Genomic DNA, 17,355 nt, shown 5'->3' on the forward strand with positions numbered 1-17,355 from the left:
TATAGGTTACAACAGATTTGTGACCTCAGCCAAGCACAGTGGTGGCAGGGCCTCGCTGCTACAAAGAAGACATGTTTTGTTTGTTTATTTTATTTTTATTTTTTAAAGATTTTATTTATTTATTTGACAGAGAGAGAGCACAAGCAGGGGGAGTGGCAGGGAGAGGGAGAAGCCTCCGCAAAGCAGGGAGCCAGCTGCGGGGCTCGATCCTAGGACCCTGGGATCATGACCCGAGCCGAAGGCAGACGCTTCACTGTCTGAGCTGCCCAGGCGTCCCTGAAGACATGTTTTAGACAATACTCCTGTGCCTGGGCAAAAAACTCAAGGGCTGTATTTGTGACTAATTGTATAACAGGTTATTTCAGTTTCTGTTCCACGGAAAGTGTAAAGCATTCCAACAGAGGGTTTTAATGTAGATTTATTTTTTTGCACCCATGCTGTTGACTGCTCAATGTAATAGTCTGATCACCAGGCTCAATGTCTCTTTCAAAAAAAAAGAATTTCTTGTTACACTCTAGAGATAAATGGAAAGAGTTAACCAGGTAACTAAATGTATCGAGCTTCAACCCTGCTTTTCTAGGCAGTGTGGAGGCTAGGGTAATAGGTCTTCTCAAGCAACAATGAAAGACTATTAAACACAGACAAACTAATATAATGCATCAACCACTGCCACTCCAAGCTGCTTCTAAAACTGGCAGACAGGGCTGAGCCACAAGGCCTTAGAATCTAACCCTGGGGATTCAGCTGTGCCCCCAGACTTGTTTAATCTCAAACGGCTCCAGAAAATAATGAAAGGGTAACTTGGAATCCAAAACACTGTTTGGAACTGGCAGCCTAAGGTAGTGGGAAGAAATTCTTCTCAGGTAGCTCAGACCGACTTTTACTGGAGTGTCTGAAAATTCCTGGGCACTCTCAGCTAGTAAGAAATGTGGAGTCTGGGTCATACTACAACTACCTTGCATTCTCCCCTCAAGGTGTTAGAGCCTGTGATTTAAAAGTAGACCAGAAAGGTTGAGGCCTCCTTATTGAGCCTCATGGTCATTAATGTCCTTCTATATTCCTCTTATTTGGGTATTTCTTTCAAAGTACCTTAATCCAGCAGATGAACAGAATGAACTGTTACTTCTCTCAGCCACCTGCTTTTCCCTAACTCTTGACTCAGAAAGCACGAGAAATCTATAGCCCAGCCCCACCAGTTTTATTGAGGTATAATCGGCATACAGCACTGTAGAAGTTTAAGGTGTATAGCGTAATGATTTGACTTCAATCTATAGTTTAATTAACTCACTTTAATTTTTGAAAAAAGATTTTATTTAATTATTTGTCAGAGAGAGAGAGAGAGAGCACAAGCAGGGGAAGAGGCAGGCAGAGGGAGAAGCAGGCTCCCCGCTGAACAGGGAGCCTGATGCGGGGCTCCAGGACCCTGGGTCATGACCTGAACCAATATTTTTAATATTTTATTTATTTATCTGAATGAGAGTGAGAGAGATCATGAGCATGGGGGAAGGGTAGAGGGAGAAGCAGACTCCCCACGAGCCAGGAGCCTGATATGGGACTCAATCCCAACACCCCAGGATCATGACATGAGCTGAAGGCAGATGCTTAACCAAGCCGCCCAGGTGTTTCCCCCTTCACTTCAATTTTTAACCAGTTTTTTATTTACAGAGTAACTGGATAGACAGCACAGAGAGTTCTGTACACCTACCCCATCTTCATGCCCTCCCCCAGTAACCTCTTGCTTTAGTGTGGTGCACTTCTCCTCACAATTCATGAACCAATAGTGATACATCCGGTTCATTCTTTGTATTTTAAACTATGGATTTTAAAAAAAAAGATTTTATTTATTTGACAGATCACAAGTAGGCAGAGAGGCAGGCAGAGAGAGAGGGGGAAGCAGGCTCCCCACCAAGCAGAGAGCCTGATGTGGGGCTCCATCTCAGGACCCTGAGATCATGACCTGAGCCGAAGGCAGAGCTTCACCCACTGAGCCATCCAGGTGCCCCTAAACTATGGATTTTGACTGATCTGTACTAACATGTATGCACCTTATGGTTTCATTCGGAATTGTTTCGTCACTCCAAAAGCCCTCTGTGTATCACCTATTCATCCATCCCTCCACTCTCCCCTGGAGTTCTGGCAACCACTAACTTTTTACTTGTAGAGATTTTTTTTTTTTAAAGATTTTATTTTTATTTATTTATTTGACAGAGAGTGAGAGAACACAAGCAGGGGGAGCAGAGGGGGAGTGAGAAGCAGACCCCTTGCTGAGCAGGGAGCCCGATGCAGGACTTGATCCCAAGACCCTGGGATCATGACCTGAGCCGAAGACAGAGGCTTAACCATCTGAGCCACCCAGGTGCCTGAGATTTTTACCGATTTCTATAGTTTGCCTTTTTAAAAATGGCATATAGTTGGAAACAGAGAAGATGTATCCTTTTTCAGACTGACTTTCACTTAGTAATATGCATTTCTTGAGATCCCCTTAAAATTTTTTTTTCATTTCTTTTTATCAAGAAATAATATGCTATTATATAGATGTACTACAGTTTGTTTATTCATTTGCCTACTGTAAGACATCTCAGTCGCTTCCAATTTTTGGTAATTCTGAATAAAGCTGCTATAAGCATTCACATGCAGGATTTTGTGTGGATATAAGTTTTCATCTAATTGGGTAGATTAGAGTGATTGCTGGATCACACAGTTTAGTAAGATTATAGTTAGCTTTGTAAGAAACTGCACACTGTCTTCCAAAGTAGTTGTACCATTCTGCATTTCCACGGGCAATGAATAGAAGTTCCTGTTGCTCTTCCTCTTTGCCAGCATTTGGTATTATCAGTTTTTTGGATTTTAGCCATTCTGGTATGTATGTAATGGCATTTCATTGTTTTTCAGTTCCCTAAGATGTGGATTATCTTTAAATAAGCTTATCTGTGTATCTTCATTGGTGAGGTGTCTTTTGTCCCCTTTTTATTTGGGTTTTTTTGTTTTCTCACTATTGAGTTTTAAGAGTTGTGTGTGTGTGTGTGTGTGTGTTTTACAGGAAGAGGGGCAAAAGGAGAGGGAGAAAGACTCTTAAGCAGGCTCCATGTTCAGTGTGGAGACTGACAAGGGGCTTGATCTCACAACCCTGAGATCATGACCTGAGCCAAAATCAAGAGTCAGATGCTTAACCAACTGAGCCACCCAGGTGCCCCTCTTTGTATATTTTAGATACAAGTACTTTATCCCATGTGTGTTTTGCAAATAGTTTCTTATTTGCAAATATTTCTTATTCAAATATTGGCTTATCTCTTAATTTTCTTGATAGTGTCTTTCTCAGAGCAGAAGTTTTAAATTCTAATACAGTATATCTTAACACATTTTTGTCCATTTCATTTGGCACGTTTTTAAGCACTGGAGATACAAAAGTTAAAACAAAACAAAACAAAGACAACAAAGTCCCTGTCTTTGTAGGTATTACATTCCGGGGGAGGAGGGTAATAAATAAAAACATTTCTGATGGTGATGAGTACCAACAGGTCTGAATAAAGAAAAGAAAAAAGAAGCAGAGAAAAATTACAGTGCCAGAAGGGTAGGGATAGGAGTCACAATTTTAAATATAGTAATCAGAGAAGGTCTCCGTGGTAAAGTGACATGTGAGCAGAGCCTTGAAGGAGGTGAGGGGATAAGCCACGAGGACATCTAAGGGAAAAGAATCCTAGCACTGCAAATAGCAATGACCAAGGCCCTAAGGTGGGACTAGGCCAGTGTTGTAGGAACAGCAAGCAGGTCAGTGTGGCTGGCACCAAGTTAAAGAGGGGAATGAGAAGACAGGTAAGACAAGCCAGAAGGCAGGGGGCCAGAGTAAGAACTCTGGCTTTATTCTGAGATGGGAAACTTCTGTGTTAACAGGGTCACTACAGATATAGCACTGAGAAGAGACGTTAGGGAGGAAAGGCAAAAGCAAGGAGGCCAGAGGGGATGACACTGCAAAAATCAACACCCAGCAGCAGCGGGCTGGAAAGAAGCAGTCAGAGTCTAGAACTGTTCTAAAGGTAGAACTGACAAGACTCTGCTCCCCAGAGATGGGGAGCGAGAAGAAAAGGATGACTCCAAAATGCTTTTGGATGAATGCAACTGTCGTTTACTGAGAAGAAGATAGAAGAAGCCAGTCTGGCGAAGGGTGGATGAAGATAGGAATTTGGTTCTGGACATGCTGAGGATGACGGGACTTACTAGCTGCTGAAATGGAGATGTCAAATAGGCAGCTAGCTATATATGAAACTGAGGTTCAGGGGAGAGTTTCCAATTGGAGATAACGGGGTGGGATTCACCAGCATGTAGGTGGTAATTAATGCCTTGAAATTGGATGAGGTCACTTAAGCCACAACTTAGAGAAGAAAAGCACGGGCCTGAACTCTGGAGCACTCCAACATCTGGAGGGAAACAAGGGGGAAAACAGCAATGGAGACTGAGAAAGAGTAGCCAGTGAGATAAGAGGAAAATCCAAGATAGAATGGTATTCTGGAAAACAGGGGAAGATAATGTGTCAATGACCGCAACACTGACTTCCTTAACTGCATGGCTAGGTCAAGTAAGAGGGCGATGGAAAACCTTAGCAATCTGGAATTCTTGGTGGGTCTGAATGGACGGTTCAAGAGAGAACAGGAGGAGGAAGTGAAGACAGAGCTCAGAAAATTCAGAGTTTTGTTTTAAAAAGAAACTGAGAAAAAGGACTGTATCTGGATGGGATATACAGCCAGGGCAAGAGTTTCTTGTTTTTAAACAAGAAAAGCCACAGGCTGTGTGCATGCCCATAGAATGATCCAGTAGAAAGACACATAGGAAGCAAAAGCAGAGACTGAAATTATTTGAGATGCAAGATGGTTTCTATTGGTAATGAAGGCACCAATATGGCTGACTTTACAGCAGTTCCTTGTCTATGGGCAGAATTGTAGTAAATGCAAACTTTCCAGTAGAGTTTAATGAAAATAATATGCAGTGCTTTTTTTTTTTTTTCTTCCTGTCTAAGTTCATGAGACCCCCTGGTTTTAGGCCATGATCATGACACAAAGTACATAAGGTAGGGTGGATGAACTGAGAGGCTTACGTATTGGAGAAATGGAGTACGTGGATAGTGAAATCTCCAAGAATTCCGAAACAGTAGTCGTCCAGAAAGTGACAGTGAGCTGGGAGCTAAGATCTCGGCTCCTTCCTGAACGAACGCTGCCTGAGCCAGGGAATCAATCCCCAATGCACAGGGCACCTGCTTCTACTTCTGGACAGTGACAATGATAGGAAACTTCTTATGCTGGGTTAAACTCTGCCACCTAATACTCCCTAGACTGCTCCTCATCCCGTCCTCTAGAACTATTCATGACGAGGCACAACTCTGACTTAACATAGCTCTTGAAGCAACTGAAAACAGTTCCAAGTTTCTTTTCTGGGAAGAACATCTGTCTTTCAACCATTCCTTATGCATCATTATCTCCAGGACCTCCACCATCTTGCTTGCCTCTTCGGGATACTCTTACTGATTTCCTTGGGATGGTGGAGTCAGTGGCACTATCTTCTGATTTCCCTTCTGATGTTCAAATCACTGTGGTAATTAATACTTTATTTTGTCAAGGTGAGTGTGGGCACAAGGCTGTACTGAGCAAAAGCAAAACTCATATACAAATTATACAAAGATGTTTCTCTCTCACAATCTGTAGTCTCCTGCTAGCCCTAAATTCATAGTGACTCATGTTACAGCAGTGGAATTACTGACAAGAAAGAACATTACAGTGTTAATATTCCTCACACACTGTAGAAAAGACTATGAATTAGGACATCAGAAGGAGTACTCACGAGAATATCAGTATTTTCAAAATAATTTCTCCAGTATGGTCTGATTTTTCTCTGTCCACCAATGTCCCATACATTCAGTTTAAAACCTTGTGATTGTACACTTTTGATGTTAAATCCCTGAAACAGAGGCAAAAACACCAAGCTTTATTAAGCTTTGAGATCATAATTTTTAAAAAGATTTTATTTATTATTTAAGATTTTATTTATTTATTTGACAGGCAGAGATCACAAGTAGGCAGAGAAGCAGGCATAGGGAGCGGGGTGGGAAGCAGGCTCTCTCTGAGCAGAGAGCCTGATGTGGGCTCGATCTCAGGACCCTGAGATCATGACCTGAGCCGAAGGCAGAGGCTTAACCCACTGAGCCACTCAGGCGCCCCTGAGATCATAATTCTGACAAAGGTATATTTTACAGCTATGTTATTTATTAGTTGTGAGATACTCTGCCAAATGTGACACTGGTAATACTGAAAATAGTCTGTTATGATAGGAAAGAAAGAAATGTGTTTCTACGTGCTTACTACATTTGGTTTGGAGTCAATATTAATGTCATGGCTAACATGACGCCTTCTGTAATAAGTGTACACACACGCACACACACGCACGTGTGCACACATACATACCCGAGGACAACTTGGGATGAGAATAGTTCTGATAATCAACACTAACAGATTATTACATTTAACTAACACAAAAACAGAAGCTGAATCTGAAGACTCAATAGAACAGAATAAATTCCAAATTTAAAAAGAAGCAAGAGCTACAATCTGGAAGACAGGATTCTTTAAGAAATTTCTTCGTATGGGTTAATCAGGGAAAGGAGGGAGCTGAAGTCACGATGCTATGGGACAGGCTGATTTCTAACTGGGCTCTTAGCCCCACGAGGAAGGGATGGCCTGCGGGAACAGCATGTTCAAACTCTGAAGTGGGGCCCTCAGTTATAGGAAGCGATGCAAATAAACAAGCAGGCACTGGCCACTGTTCTTTCATAAGCATTTCTGATGAACTTGAAAGTATTCATTTTCAGGACAGTGACTCAAGGTGGAACTTGGAGGAAGGTGAGCAAATCAGGGGCAGGTGGAACTGTGAGCTGGGAGTCGGTGTGGAGAGAAACAAATTAACGAGACCTCTGGGGTTTGGAGAGAAGGCATTTCACGAGCCATAATTAAAAAATAAATCTTTTCCTGAGAAGGATATAGTGAAATCAGGACCTGAAAAATCCAATCAACAGCTTGCTACCACAGAAGTGACATTTCATCCAGGATAACTGGAGTAAAGTGGGCCTGGGGCTGCCTCATCTGGCAGCCTGCCAGTACTACTTGCCTAGTGCAGAAGGATTAGGCACAGTGTGACGGCGCAGAAACACTGCCACCCAATTGCCACTGAGGATAAACAGACTATAGGGGATACGTGGGGACGATGCTGACTCCAGCTCCGTAAGATGCCCACGACTGAACAAATTAGAAGTTGAAGAACTCTAACGGGAAGTGGCTTAAGCTTATCTTGTAAAAGGCAGCTTCATTCTGACTCGTTGACAAAACCACTTTTGTGTGCTTAAAAATTCTACACTTAACTACAATATTAAATGTCAAAGCCAATAATGTCAAATCTAGAATGAAGGAGGAGATGAGTAAGAGTAACTCCTGGAATTTGACCAAATGTGTCAACTGCCTTAAAATTCTTGCAGTCATCCAAAAAAATTCTTTAAGTCATCAAAAGAAAAAAAATTCTATTAAGTCATCGGACCGACAAATCTAAGAAATTATTTGAAGGAAGTAATATTGGGTGCGAGCATTTAGAGATGGGTATTACATAAGTATTTACATACATTAACAATGTAGAAAGATGTTCAGGATATATTATTCAGTGAAAATGATGATATGGTATATTCTTTATGAGTCATTTTTATTTTTACTTTTTTATTTTTTTAAGATTTTATTTATTGACTTGATAGAGAGAGACACAGTGAGAGAGGGAACACGAGCAGGGGTTGGGGAAGAGGGAGAACAGGCTTCCCGCAGAGAAGGAAGCCTGATGCAGGGCTCGATCCCAGGACCCTGGGATCATAACCTGAGCTGAATGCAGACAGTTGACTACTGAGTCATCCAAGTGCCCCTCTTTTACTTTTTAAAAAAAGATTTTATTTATTTATAAAAAGATTTATTTATTTAATTATTTGACAGGCAGGGAGGCAGCCAGAGGTTGGGGGGGTGGAGAAGCAGGCTCCCCGCGGAGCAGAGAGCCCGAAGCGGGGCTCTATCCCAGGACCCTGGGATCATGACCTGAGCTGAAGGCAGAGGCTTTAACCCACTGAGCCACCCAGGTGCCCCAAGATTTTATTTATTTGAGAGAGAGAGAGAGCAGAGTGAGTGAAGGAGAGCATGAGGGAGATGGGCAAGAGGAGAAGGAGAAGCAGGCTCCCCACTGAGCAGGGAGCTGGAAGTGGGGCTTGATCCCAGCACCCTGGGATCATGCCCTGAGCTGAAGGCAGACTATTAATTAACATACTAAGCCACCCAGGCACCTGTCATTTTTATTTTTTATTTTAAGTATACCCATCATAGGGGCGCCTGGCTGAGTCAGTCAGTAAAGCATGCGACTCTTGATCTCAGGGTTGTAAGTTTGAGCCCCATGTCAGGTGTAGAGATTAAATGAAAATAAAGTCTTTTAGGGGCACCTGGGTGGCTCAGTTGGCTGGGCATCTGACTCTTGGTTTTGGCTGGGATCATGATCTCAGGTGCTTGAGATCCAACCACATGGGCCTCCATGCTCAATGCAGAGTCTGCTTAAGATTCTTTCCCCTCCCTCTCCCTCTGCTCATGCTCTCTGTAAAATAAATAAAATCTTTAAAAAATAAAATAAAATCTTTAAATATACCCATCACATACATGCATAGAAAAAAAGGATACATTCTTTTTTTTTTTTTTTAAAGATTTTATTTATTTATTTGAGAGAGCACGAGAGCTAGACAGAGAGGGTATATGTACACAGAGGGAGAGGGAGAGCGAGGAACAGACTCCCCACTGAGCACGGAGCCTGATGGGGGGCTCAATTCCAGGACCCTGGGATCATGATCTGAGCCAAAGGCAGAAACCCAGCCGAGGCACCCAGGTGCTCCTACTTCTTCTAATATAAAACAAAACACAATGAAAGCTTGTTTTTCTAAAATTTTTTTAAAGATTTTATTTTTAAGTAATCTGTACACCTAATGCGGGGCTCAAACTCACAACCCTGAGATCAAGAGTCACATGTTTTTCTGACTGAGTCAGCCAGGCACCCTGAAGGCTTGTTTTTACAGAATAAATATGGGGGCACCTGAGTGGCTCAGTTGGTTAAGCAGCCATTTATCTCTTGATCTCAGCTCATGTCTTGACCTCAGGGTCATGAGTTTAAGTCCCTTGTTGGGTTCACATTGAATGTAGAGCCTACTTAAAAATAACCAGAAAAAGGGGTGCTTGGGTGGCTCAGTCAATGGTTAAGCGTTGGACTCTTGATTTTGGCTCAGGTCATGATGTCAGGGTTATGAGATCCAGTCTCCTGTTGGACTCTGTGCTCCGTGGGGAGTTTGAGCTTCTCGCCCTCGCCCTCTCCCTCCACCCAGCCTGCACACATGCTTGCTTGCTCTCTCTCAAATAAATTAAAAAAAAAAAAAAAAAGAGGGGCGCCAGGGCCTTCTGCTCATGTCATGATCTCAGCATCCTGGGATCGAGCCCTGCATCGGGCTCTCTGCTCAGCAGGGAGCCTGCTTTCCCTCCTCTCTGCCTGCCTCTCTGCCTCTTGTGATCTCTTTCTCTCTGTCAAATAAATAAATAAATAAAATCTTTTAAAAAAAGAATAAATATGAAAACTTGACATCATATAATAACAAAGTCACCTATAACATACCAAATAAAGCCTGAAAGTTAGAATTGGAACTTTGAGTCCATTACCTAAGAGTTCATTTCTATGTTCACAGTGCTGGATGCCCTCATTTTACGGGTACTCTTAAGAGATACAGCCTACTGCTAATACTCAATTAAAAAGAAAAAAACCCTAGACTTTTCTTTTTCTGGCAGAAATCCTGACACAGTAATATGTGTTTTTAGCCCTTCTAGGCTAGACTACTGTAATTTGCTCCTCCTTAGGCTATACATTAAATTTGCTCAGAAGCTGTAAAATTGCTCATTTGGTAGCAATTGAAATGACTTTTCTGCAAAAAGTTGCAGATCAGTAAGACTCACAAGCTGTGAAGTACACACACCAGCACAGCCATTCAAACCTGACACCAAACTCCTATCACAGTACAGTGGTGGAAAATGCTTTAAAAAACTCTGCTTTTGTTAAAACCTCTAATGCTCAAACACTTTAAAGTGACTAAGACCAACTGGGCTGTCCTCTAGTTAGGAAACCTGATGGGTTGGTCAAAGGTCAAGCTTTCTCAGGCTTTCCTACTGGGAAGGAGGTCTAAAGAAGGAGGGTTGTTCCACTTAGGATTTGTCTTTCAACTTCCACATTGGCAGCACCACTGTTGCCTTCTCCTTTGTATTTTGCTGATTAGCCCTAGCCAAGAGGCTGGATTAAAAAATATATGTGATTTTTAAATTAAAAAGTAATATATATTTGCATTTATTAAGTCTGAAAAATAGACACTAAAATAGTAACAGTTTTTCTCATAGTACTCTGGTTTTTTCTTTTATATTCTCTCTGTATTTTCTTTTTTAAGATTTTATTTACTTATTTGAGAGAGCGAGTACACACAAGCAAGGTGCGTGGGGGTGGGCAGTGGGAGAGGAAGAAGCAGGCTCCCCACTGAGCAGGGAGCCCAATGTGGGGCTTGATCCCAGGACTCTGAGATGATGACCTGAGTCAAAGGCAGATGCTTAATGGACTGAGCCACCCAGGTGCCCCCTCTCTGTATTTTCTGCACATATTAATTTCATTATGAGAAGATTAAGCTATTTTTTTCAAAGTAATCACTTAGAGCTGAGGGAATTAATTGTGTCTTGAATATATATACTCCTATTTATTTTTTTTAAAGATTTTATTTGAATTGGGAGGGAGAGAGAGACAGAGAGCATGAGTCGGGTGAAGGGCAGAGGGAGAAGCAGAGTCCCTGCTGAGCAGGGAGCCCGATGTGGGGCTTGATGCTGGGAGTCCAGGATCATGATCTGAGCCCAAGCCAGACGCTTAACCAGCTGAGCCACCTAGGCGCTCCTATACATGCTTATTTAAATGATTTATTTAAGAATTGGTAAAACATACATAACATAAAATTTACCATTTTAACCATTTTTAAGTGTAGGGTTCAGTAGTACTAAGTGCATTTACACTGTTGTGTAACCGTCCAGCAGCCATCCACAGAAACTTTTCCATCTTACAACTGACTCTCTGTGCCCATTAAGCACAGACCCCTCCAATCCCCTCTGTCTCCAACCCCCTTTTCTACTTTCTGTCTCTATGAATTTGACTACTCTAAGTACCTCATACCTACGGAATCTCTTGATATGTTTTTGAAATCTTAGATGATTTTTAAATTGTATAGACTTTTCTCAGTAGCAAAACTTGAGGGTGGACAAAACTGTATTTCCCATTTTGCCTTCCATATTGCTATGATCACTTTCCATATGTCACACAAGCACCTGGGGCCAGGGCAGCGCTCACCTGTGTAGGTGTAATGTGGCTGATGTCTTCAGATGCCAGCTGCTTCAGAAGAGTGGTCTTGCCAGCATTATCCAAGCCCAGGAGAAGGATCCTCACCTCCTGGTCTGGTGCACTTTTCAATTTGCGCAAAATTGAGAGCAAGCCCTTAAACAACCGTGAAGAAGAGAGATTACTTTTGGGGTACTGACTTTGATATTAGTAGATACCAGATTATCTTCTTGAGAATATCTCCTTGAAAAAGGTTCTTGGTTGTGAAGAGCTCACAGTATTACTTTCCAGCTCAATGTCATTTATTCCACTTGCTTCCTCCTTCTAAGTTTTGGCAGAAGTACTTCAGCAAATTTATCAACTCAATAAATAGCATGGCTTATTCCTGTTCCTCCTGTTAATCTAGTTTAGCAGTCACCCCCAATCTTCTGGGAGTGTGAACTACAATTCACATTCCTAAAGCCCTTCATACACACTTAGAGTAGAGCACGCATCCTATCAGACTATAGGTAATTGATTCTTGTATTTTTCTCCTAGAGTGTATTCACTCCTAGAGTAAAGTTATAGCTTTGGTCTCTCACCATGCCTGGCACTTATTAGACGGACATTAGATAATAACTGTTGAATTTAATACAGTTATCACCCAAGTAAGTGCAAGATTTTACAGTGCTACACACATACACACACAAAATACAAAAAAAAGTTTTAAAAAATTGTTTGACTTTATTTCAGTTTACATTTAAGATTTCAGCATTAAAAATACTTTATCATCTAAAAAAACCCCAATGCATGGTATAAATTATGTTTTTCAGATGAAGAATCTGCTACAACAGAGAGGTTAGAACATTGCCAAAGTCAGTCATGAAGAATAAAAACAATCACAATTTAACCAGGGTATTTTTGACTAGTAATTTAATACAATATTTGTTTCTTGTTTTTATTATTTTTTAATGGCTAGAAATAAACCACTTTGCTTTTTAGCTACAAACATAAGAAAAATCGTGTAAGATAGTTATTTGTTCTGTCCTGCAGCTGACAGTCTTGTTCCAATGAGTTACAACAAGAATCAAAGAATTCCAGAGTTTAAAGGGCATATAATCTAATCTCCCAGCCCAAGCAGAAATTCCTTCAAGCTGAGTCTTAGAATTATATAAAATGGTTATATTTTTTTATCGTTATTGCACCAGGCAATAATTCAAACCAGCCTGTTCACTAAGATCAAATAACCATTCTGTGAAATAATTCTCAACAACTGAGTCTTTGGACAATGATATGCAAATATGCATAATTATTAAGAATTCCTTTCTGCCTCAGAGATTCTTTGTTTACCACTCCCAGTATTCTGTATTTGCGCCGACTTGCAAAGGATTACATTAACCTCTCTGTGCCTCAATTTTTTCCACAATAAGATGGAAGATTTAGCTTAAGACAGAAAGACAAATTCTATACCAAAAGATTTAGGCAAGAGTGATTAATTTCAAACAAACCAAAAGATAGGCAGTTCTTTATTTTTATTTTTATTTTTTTTTGGCATGACATTTTTCTCTTGTTTTTATCTTATCTGGCCTTGAATACTCTGACACCATTCCTTTTTTAAACTGTATTTATGAGAAGTCTCCCTGGCTTCTATTAGCTACATTGCAATCACTCATTTATAATACCACCTTTCAGAGCAGTTAAAATTAGAATTCTGAGATCCTCAGGGGACTGGTAATATAAAAAGGCTAGAACAGGGAAACACATTGTACTACTCATCCTGAGTTCTTGATTAGATGTCCTCATTACCTCTTCCAATTAAATTCTAAAATAACCAAAATTTATCACATCAGTACATGAAACGACAGTACAGGTAAAATTCTCATGTATTATCTACAAGTGCAGAAATCAGGAAAGCTGTTTCTATAAAACATTTTCAAGGTTCAAAATGAACGTTTTAGGTTTTTCCTCACATGTCTCCTCTTTTAAAACCAATCTGTAAATAAAAATACTGCTTTCTGCAGACTGAGACTTTTTATACACTCATTATATTTGAAAATTGAACAACGAGAAAGTAATTTCTATTCATTTTAAAAGAAGAGAAGCAAAGCACAGAAGAGAAAACCATTCTAGCTATACCTGAACTTTATTAACCTAAAGGTATCAAAAAATGTTACTTATATTGGGGTGCCTCCGTGGCTCAGTGGGTTAAAGCCTCTGCCTTCAGCTCAGGTCATGATCTCATGGTCCTGGGATCGAGCCCCGCATCGAGCCCCGCATCGAGCCCCGCATCGGGCTCTCTGCTCAGCAGGGAACCTGCTTCCCTTCCTCTCTCTCTCTGCCTGCTTGTGATCTCTGTCTGTCAAATAAATATATAAAATCTTTTAAAAAATGATACTTATACATTTCTAATAAGTGATTTTCCTTATCAGGAAACAATGACTTCATATGGTTTACCTTTAAGTGAAATTACAGAGAAATGAAAAGTTCAGCTACTATTTTCTTCTATCAAAATGATAAATGGCATGTGAAGTATGGTCTAGGGAAGACAGATGCAAATACAGTACAGCATCATATTAACCCAACTACCGAGGACAGGGGATCACAGGATTATCAGGGTTTGCTAAATACGGAAGAGGATATTTATAGATATCAGAGTTCTGCCTGAAAGGTACAAAGTAAGCGGATTTAAGAGGCTGAAGGAAAGAGAACAGAGTAAGTCTATGTTTCTAAACATAAGAGTCCATACTTTGTTTTAAATGTCAAATGAAGGGAGATAGCCATTAGAGGTTAATTTTATTATGGGGCTGAGTTTTGCAGTATAAATACAAGGAAACAAATTTTTAAAGTGCATTTTTGGTTCAAATACCCAGTCATTCATTCCCTCACTCACATTAAATATCCACAATATGCCCCAAGTACAACAGTGAGCAAAAGAGACATGATTTCTGTGTAGGATTTGCACTCCTTTGACATTAAAGGTGATTTAAGAAATCAGAGCTTTAGTTAATTGTATAAAGTCTATCATCAGCATGTGTGCATATAAGTTATCTGCACCCTGGTGGACAGAAGTGGTCTGACTCAGTCATAAAATATCTAAACAAACTTTCTACAGGCAAATTATGAATAGATGTGCTATTGACTACAGATATTTTATCTGCCCCCAAATCAGCTTCAACTCAACTACTGGCAGAGGCAAGGTGCCCTGACCTGAAATGATACAAACTAGGTCATTAAGAGAAACTGGGGTGGTAGAGGGTGAGAGAGGAATGTGATGGTGGATGGAAAGTGTATGTGGCCTTGAGGAGCAGTTAGAATTTAAATATTAAGTAATCCGACTGTCAAGAACATGCACTCCCCATAACTAGCTTAAATGGAACTGACTTCCATGTATCTTTACCTCTTTAACAAAAAAATTATGCTGCTAAGGGAGCCCTTATTAACTTCAGGAACTCCTATAGTTTTGATAGGGAGAACCTCACCCAAGGTTCTTCTTTCTCCTCATCTCTCTACTGAATAAATACAATGTTTCCTGAGCGGGGCAACACATGGGCATTTCCTCAGGAAGAGTGGGCTCCCACCTCACCAGAGTCCTAATTAAAAACATTGGGGGTTGGGAGGTGCCTGGCAGGCTGAGTGACTCTTGATCTCTGGGTCATGAGTTCAAGCCCCACATTGTGGGTAGAGATTACTTAAAAAACAAAAACAAAAACAAAACCAAAAAAACCATTATGGGTTTTGGAATTTTATACACTTAAATTCATCTTTCTTACATGCGTAACCCTTGGCACCTAGAAAACAGGAACCGGGAACAATATTTGTATCTTAAGAAAAAATGCTATGAAGATTAAGTGAGACGAGGAATGTAAAGCATAGTGCATAGTACACACTCAAAGGCATAGTTGTGTTTTTTTTTTTTGAAATTTTCACTGACCATTTTCTGACCCCAAAACACAATTTTAGGAACAATCTTCTAATGCTGAACATGCTTGCTAACTACTGCTAGGTTCATATATGTAGAAAGTACTCCATAAATAATTTCTGAATGAAGGAGTCATCTGTTAAATAGTAATGACTTAATGCACTAACATTACCGTTATCTTAGTATTTCACTAAAAACTTGATATCAAAAGGCAGGGCTAAAATAGCTGACCAAAAGTTCAGAGAAAACATCTGGGCTTTTAAATAAGAAATAAAATGTATTAGTCATAGCTGAAGTTGTTTAAAAAGCAGAAGCAAAAACCTGGGACTCAGTCTCCAATTGTACAGTTATCACAGGGATGGGTGGGATACCAGATGTGACACACTTAATCACACCACTGATGGTTTAAATTCTATGTTCCACTTTCAGTTCTAAGAATAGCTCACACTTTTGGAGATTTAAAAAAAAAAGAAAAAAAGATGTATTTGGGAAACCAGATAAAGAATCCAGAATGATTTGCCCTAATTTCATATTGTTCATTTTAGGAAAAAAGAAAAAGCAAAAAACAAAAACAAAATCTGTCTTGATCAATGAACACAACAGTTGTATACAATAGTGCTGCAGCACTGTCAACTGGCTATCTACAGTGTCAATTTGCACTGGACACATGAGCAGTGGTTAATTTATTGTGGCCTGTAATTATAAATTAAGCAATCATGAAATTACACAGTCCACTTAATTGATAACAAACTGGGAAAAGTTAGCTAACTCTCATGCGTTTCTCATTTATGATGACATCTCATTCTCTGTTGGTTTGGCATGCCTTTTTCATTCCAATTCTAGTTATTTTCTGTGTAAATATTTATGTTTGTACTCATTTGTTGAGAAAAATCTAGCCTTTAAATGGACAGCTCATGTATAAATGATTAATAAAAAGAAAACATGTAAAAATCTGTCTAGCCTGAGGTTAATAAAACTGCAATGTAGCAAGTGTGAAATGTGATTGGCAACTTCAGATCAAATAATTCTACTTCTTTAACAATCTGACAATGTAAAATCAATTCTTTTTCCTATCAAAATTTACTCACTGGATAATTTGACCAAAGGTGCATGCATTTTTTTCCCCCTTGCAGACATCTAGTCTTTTCTTCATAAATTAATGGAGGTTGGACATTTCTAAAAGTCAAAAGGGACCGCGGGGTGGGGAAGTAACTGTAAGTTTGAGTGCCTGGCTCTGTGCAGCTGGTAAGCCAACTAACCTATTCTAAACGCCTCAAAGTCAATTTTGCTTTGACTTGCTCTAAAACTACTTAATTCCATGTCAATACCCTCCAACTAACTGCACAGAAATCAACAAGAAACAGCGTGTCAACGGTCAAATGTTTCACACATTATAATTCACAATTTGGGGAAGCTTTAAGTCTGACAGAGAAAACCCAGTTGATAGCCACTCCAGCTTTAAAGTCCCATTCTTTTTAGTTTGGAGATCCCAAGGTGAGATTAAGAGCTTTGTTTCTGGTGTGGTCATATGTAAAAGGTTGCAACAGGTTTGAAATCAAATACTAAGGACCGTGCAGCAAATTTGCCTCCTTCAGTATGGATTAAATATTGAAGGGAAAACAGGTCAGCATCATCAACCAGACTTTACAGAACTCTCAGCAAATAACTCGTTGCTGCAGAAGTGAGCCTGCTACGCAGACACCAAGACGGCGTAAAATCCACCAGGCACCCAGTGCAAGCGGTACCTCTTTGTGTCCTGGGATTTACACCCCTCCCCCCGGAGGCAGGCGCATCTCGAGGAAGAGGAGAGCTAGGCTATCATCTCCCCGGCATGCACCTCTCCCATGCATGCACCTTTGGTCAAATTATCCAAAGACAGTAGCCCTGACCCTTCTCCCCGCTTCTGGCGTGACCCCGGTGGACCCACTTTCCAGCGGTACGGGAAGGCCGATTCCCTAGGACGATCTAAGCCTGCATGCGGAGGCTGCTTTCCGCAGCTACTC

The 17,355-nt window shown here is 40.5% G+C and overlaps 1 protein-coding gene across 1 annotated transcript in view; it reads right to left on the reverse strand.

Annotated features, from left to right (window-relative positions):
* The window catches only part of LOC111145282 (ADP ribosylation factor like GTPase 3), a 33,875-nt gene that overhangs the window by 16,118 nt on the left and 402 nt on the right, over positions 1 to 17,355 (reverse strand). The window contains exons 2-3 of the mRNA XM_022500114.1: positions 11,467 to 11,610; positions 5,830 to 5,946 (exon numbers count right to left, since the gene is read on the reverse strand). Of these exons, the coding sequence (XP_022355822.1) occupies positions 5,830 to 5,946; positions 11,467 to 11,610 (261 nt within the window). The remainder of the gene's footprint in view (positions 1 to 5,829; positions 5,947 to 11,466; positions 11,611 to 17,355) is intronic.

This window comes from Enhydra lutris, unplaced genomic scaffold (genome assembly GCF_002288905.1).
Source record: "Enhydra lutris kenyoni isolate GAN:26980312 unplaced genomic scaffold, ASM228890v2 scaffoldscaffold12, whole genome shotgun sequence".
NCBI classification, from domain to species: Eukaryota; Metazoa; Chordata; class Mammalia; order Carnivora; family Mustelidae; genus Enhydra; species Enhydra lutris.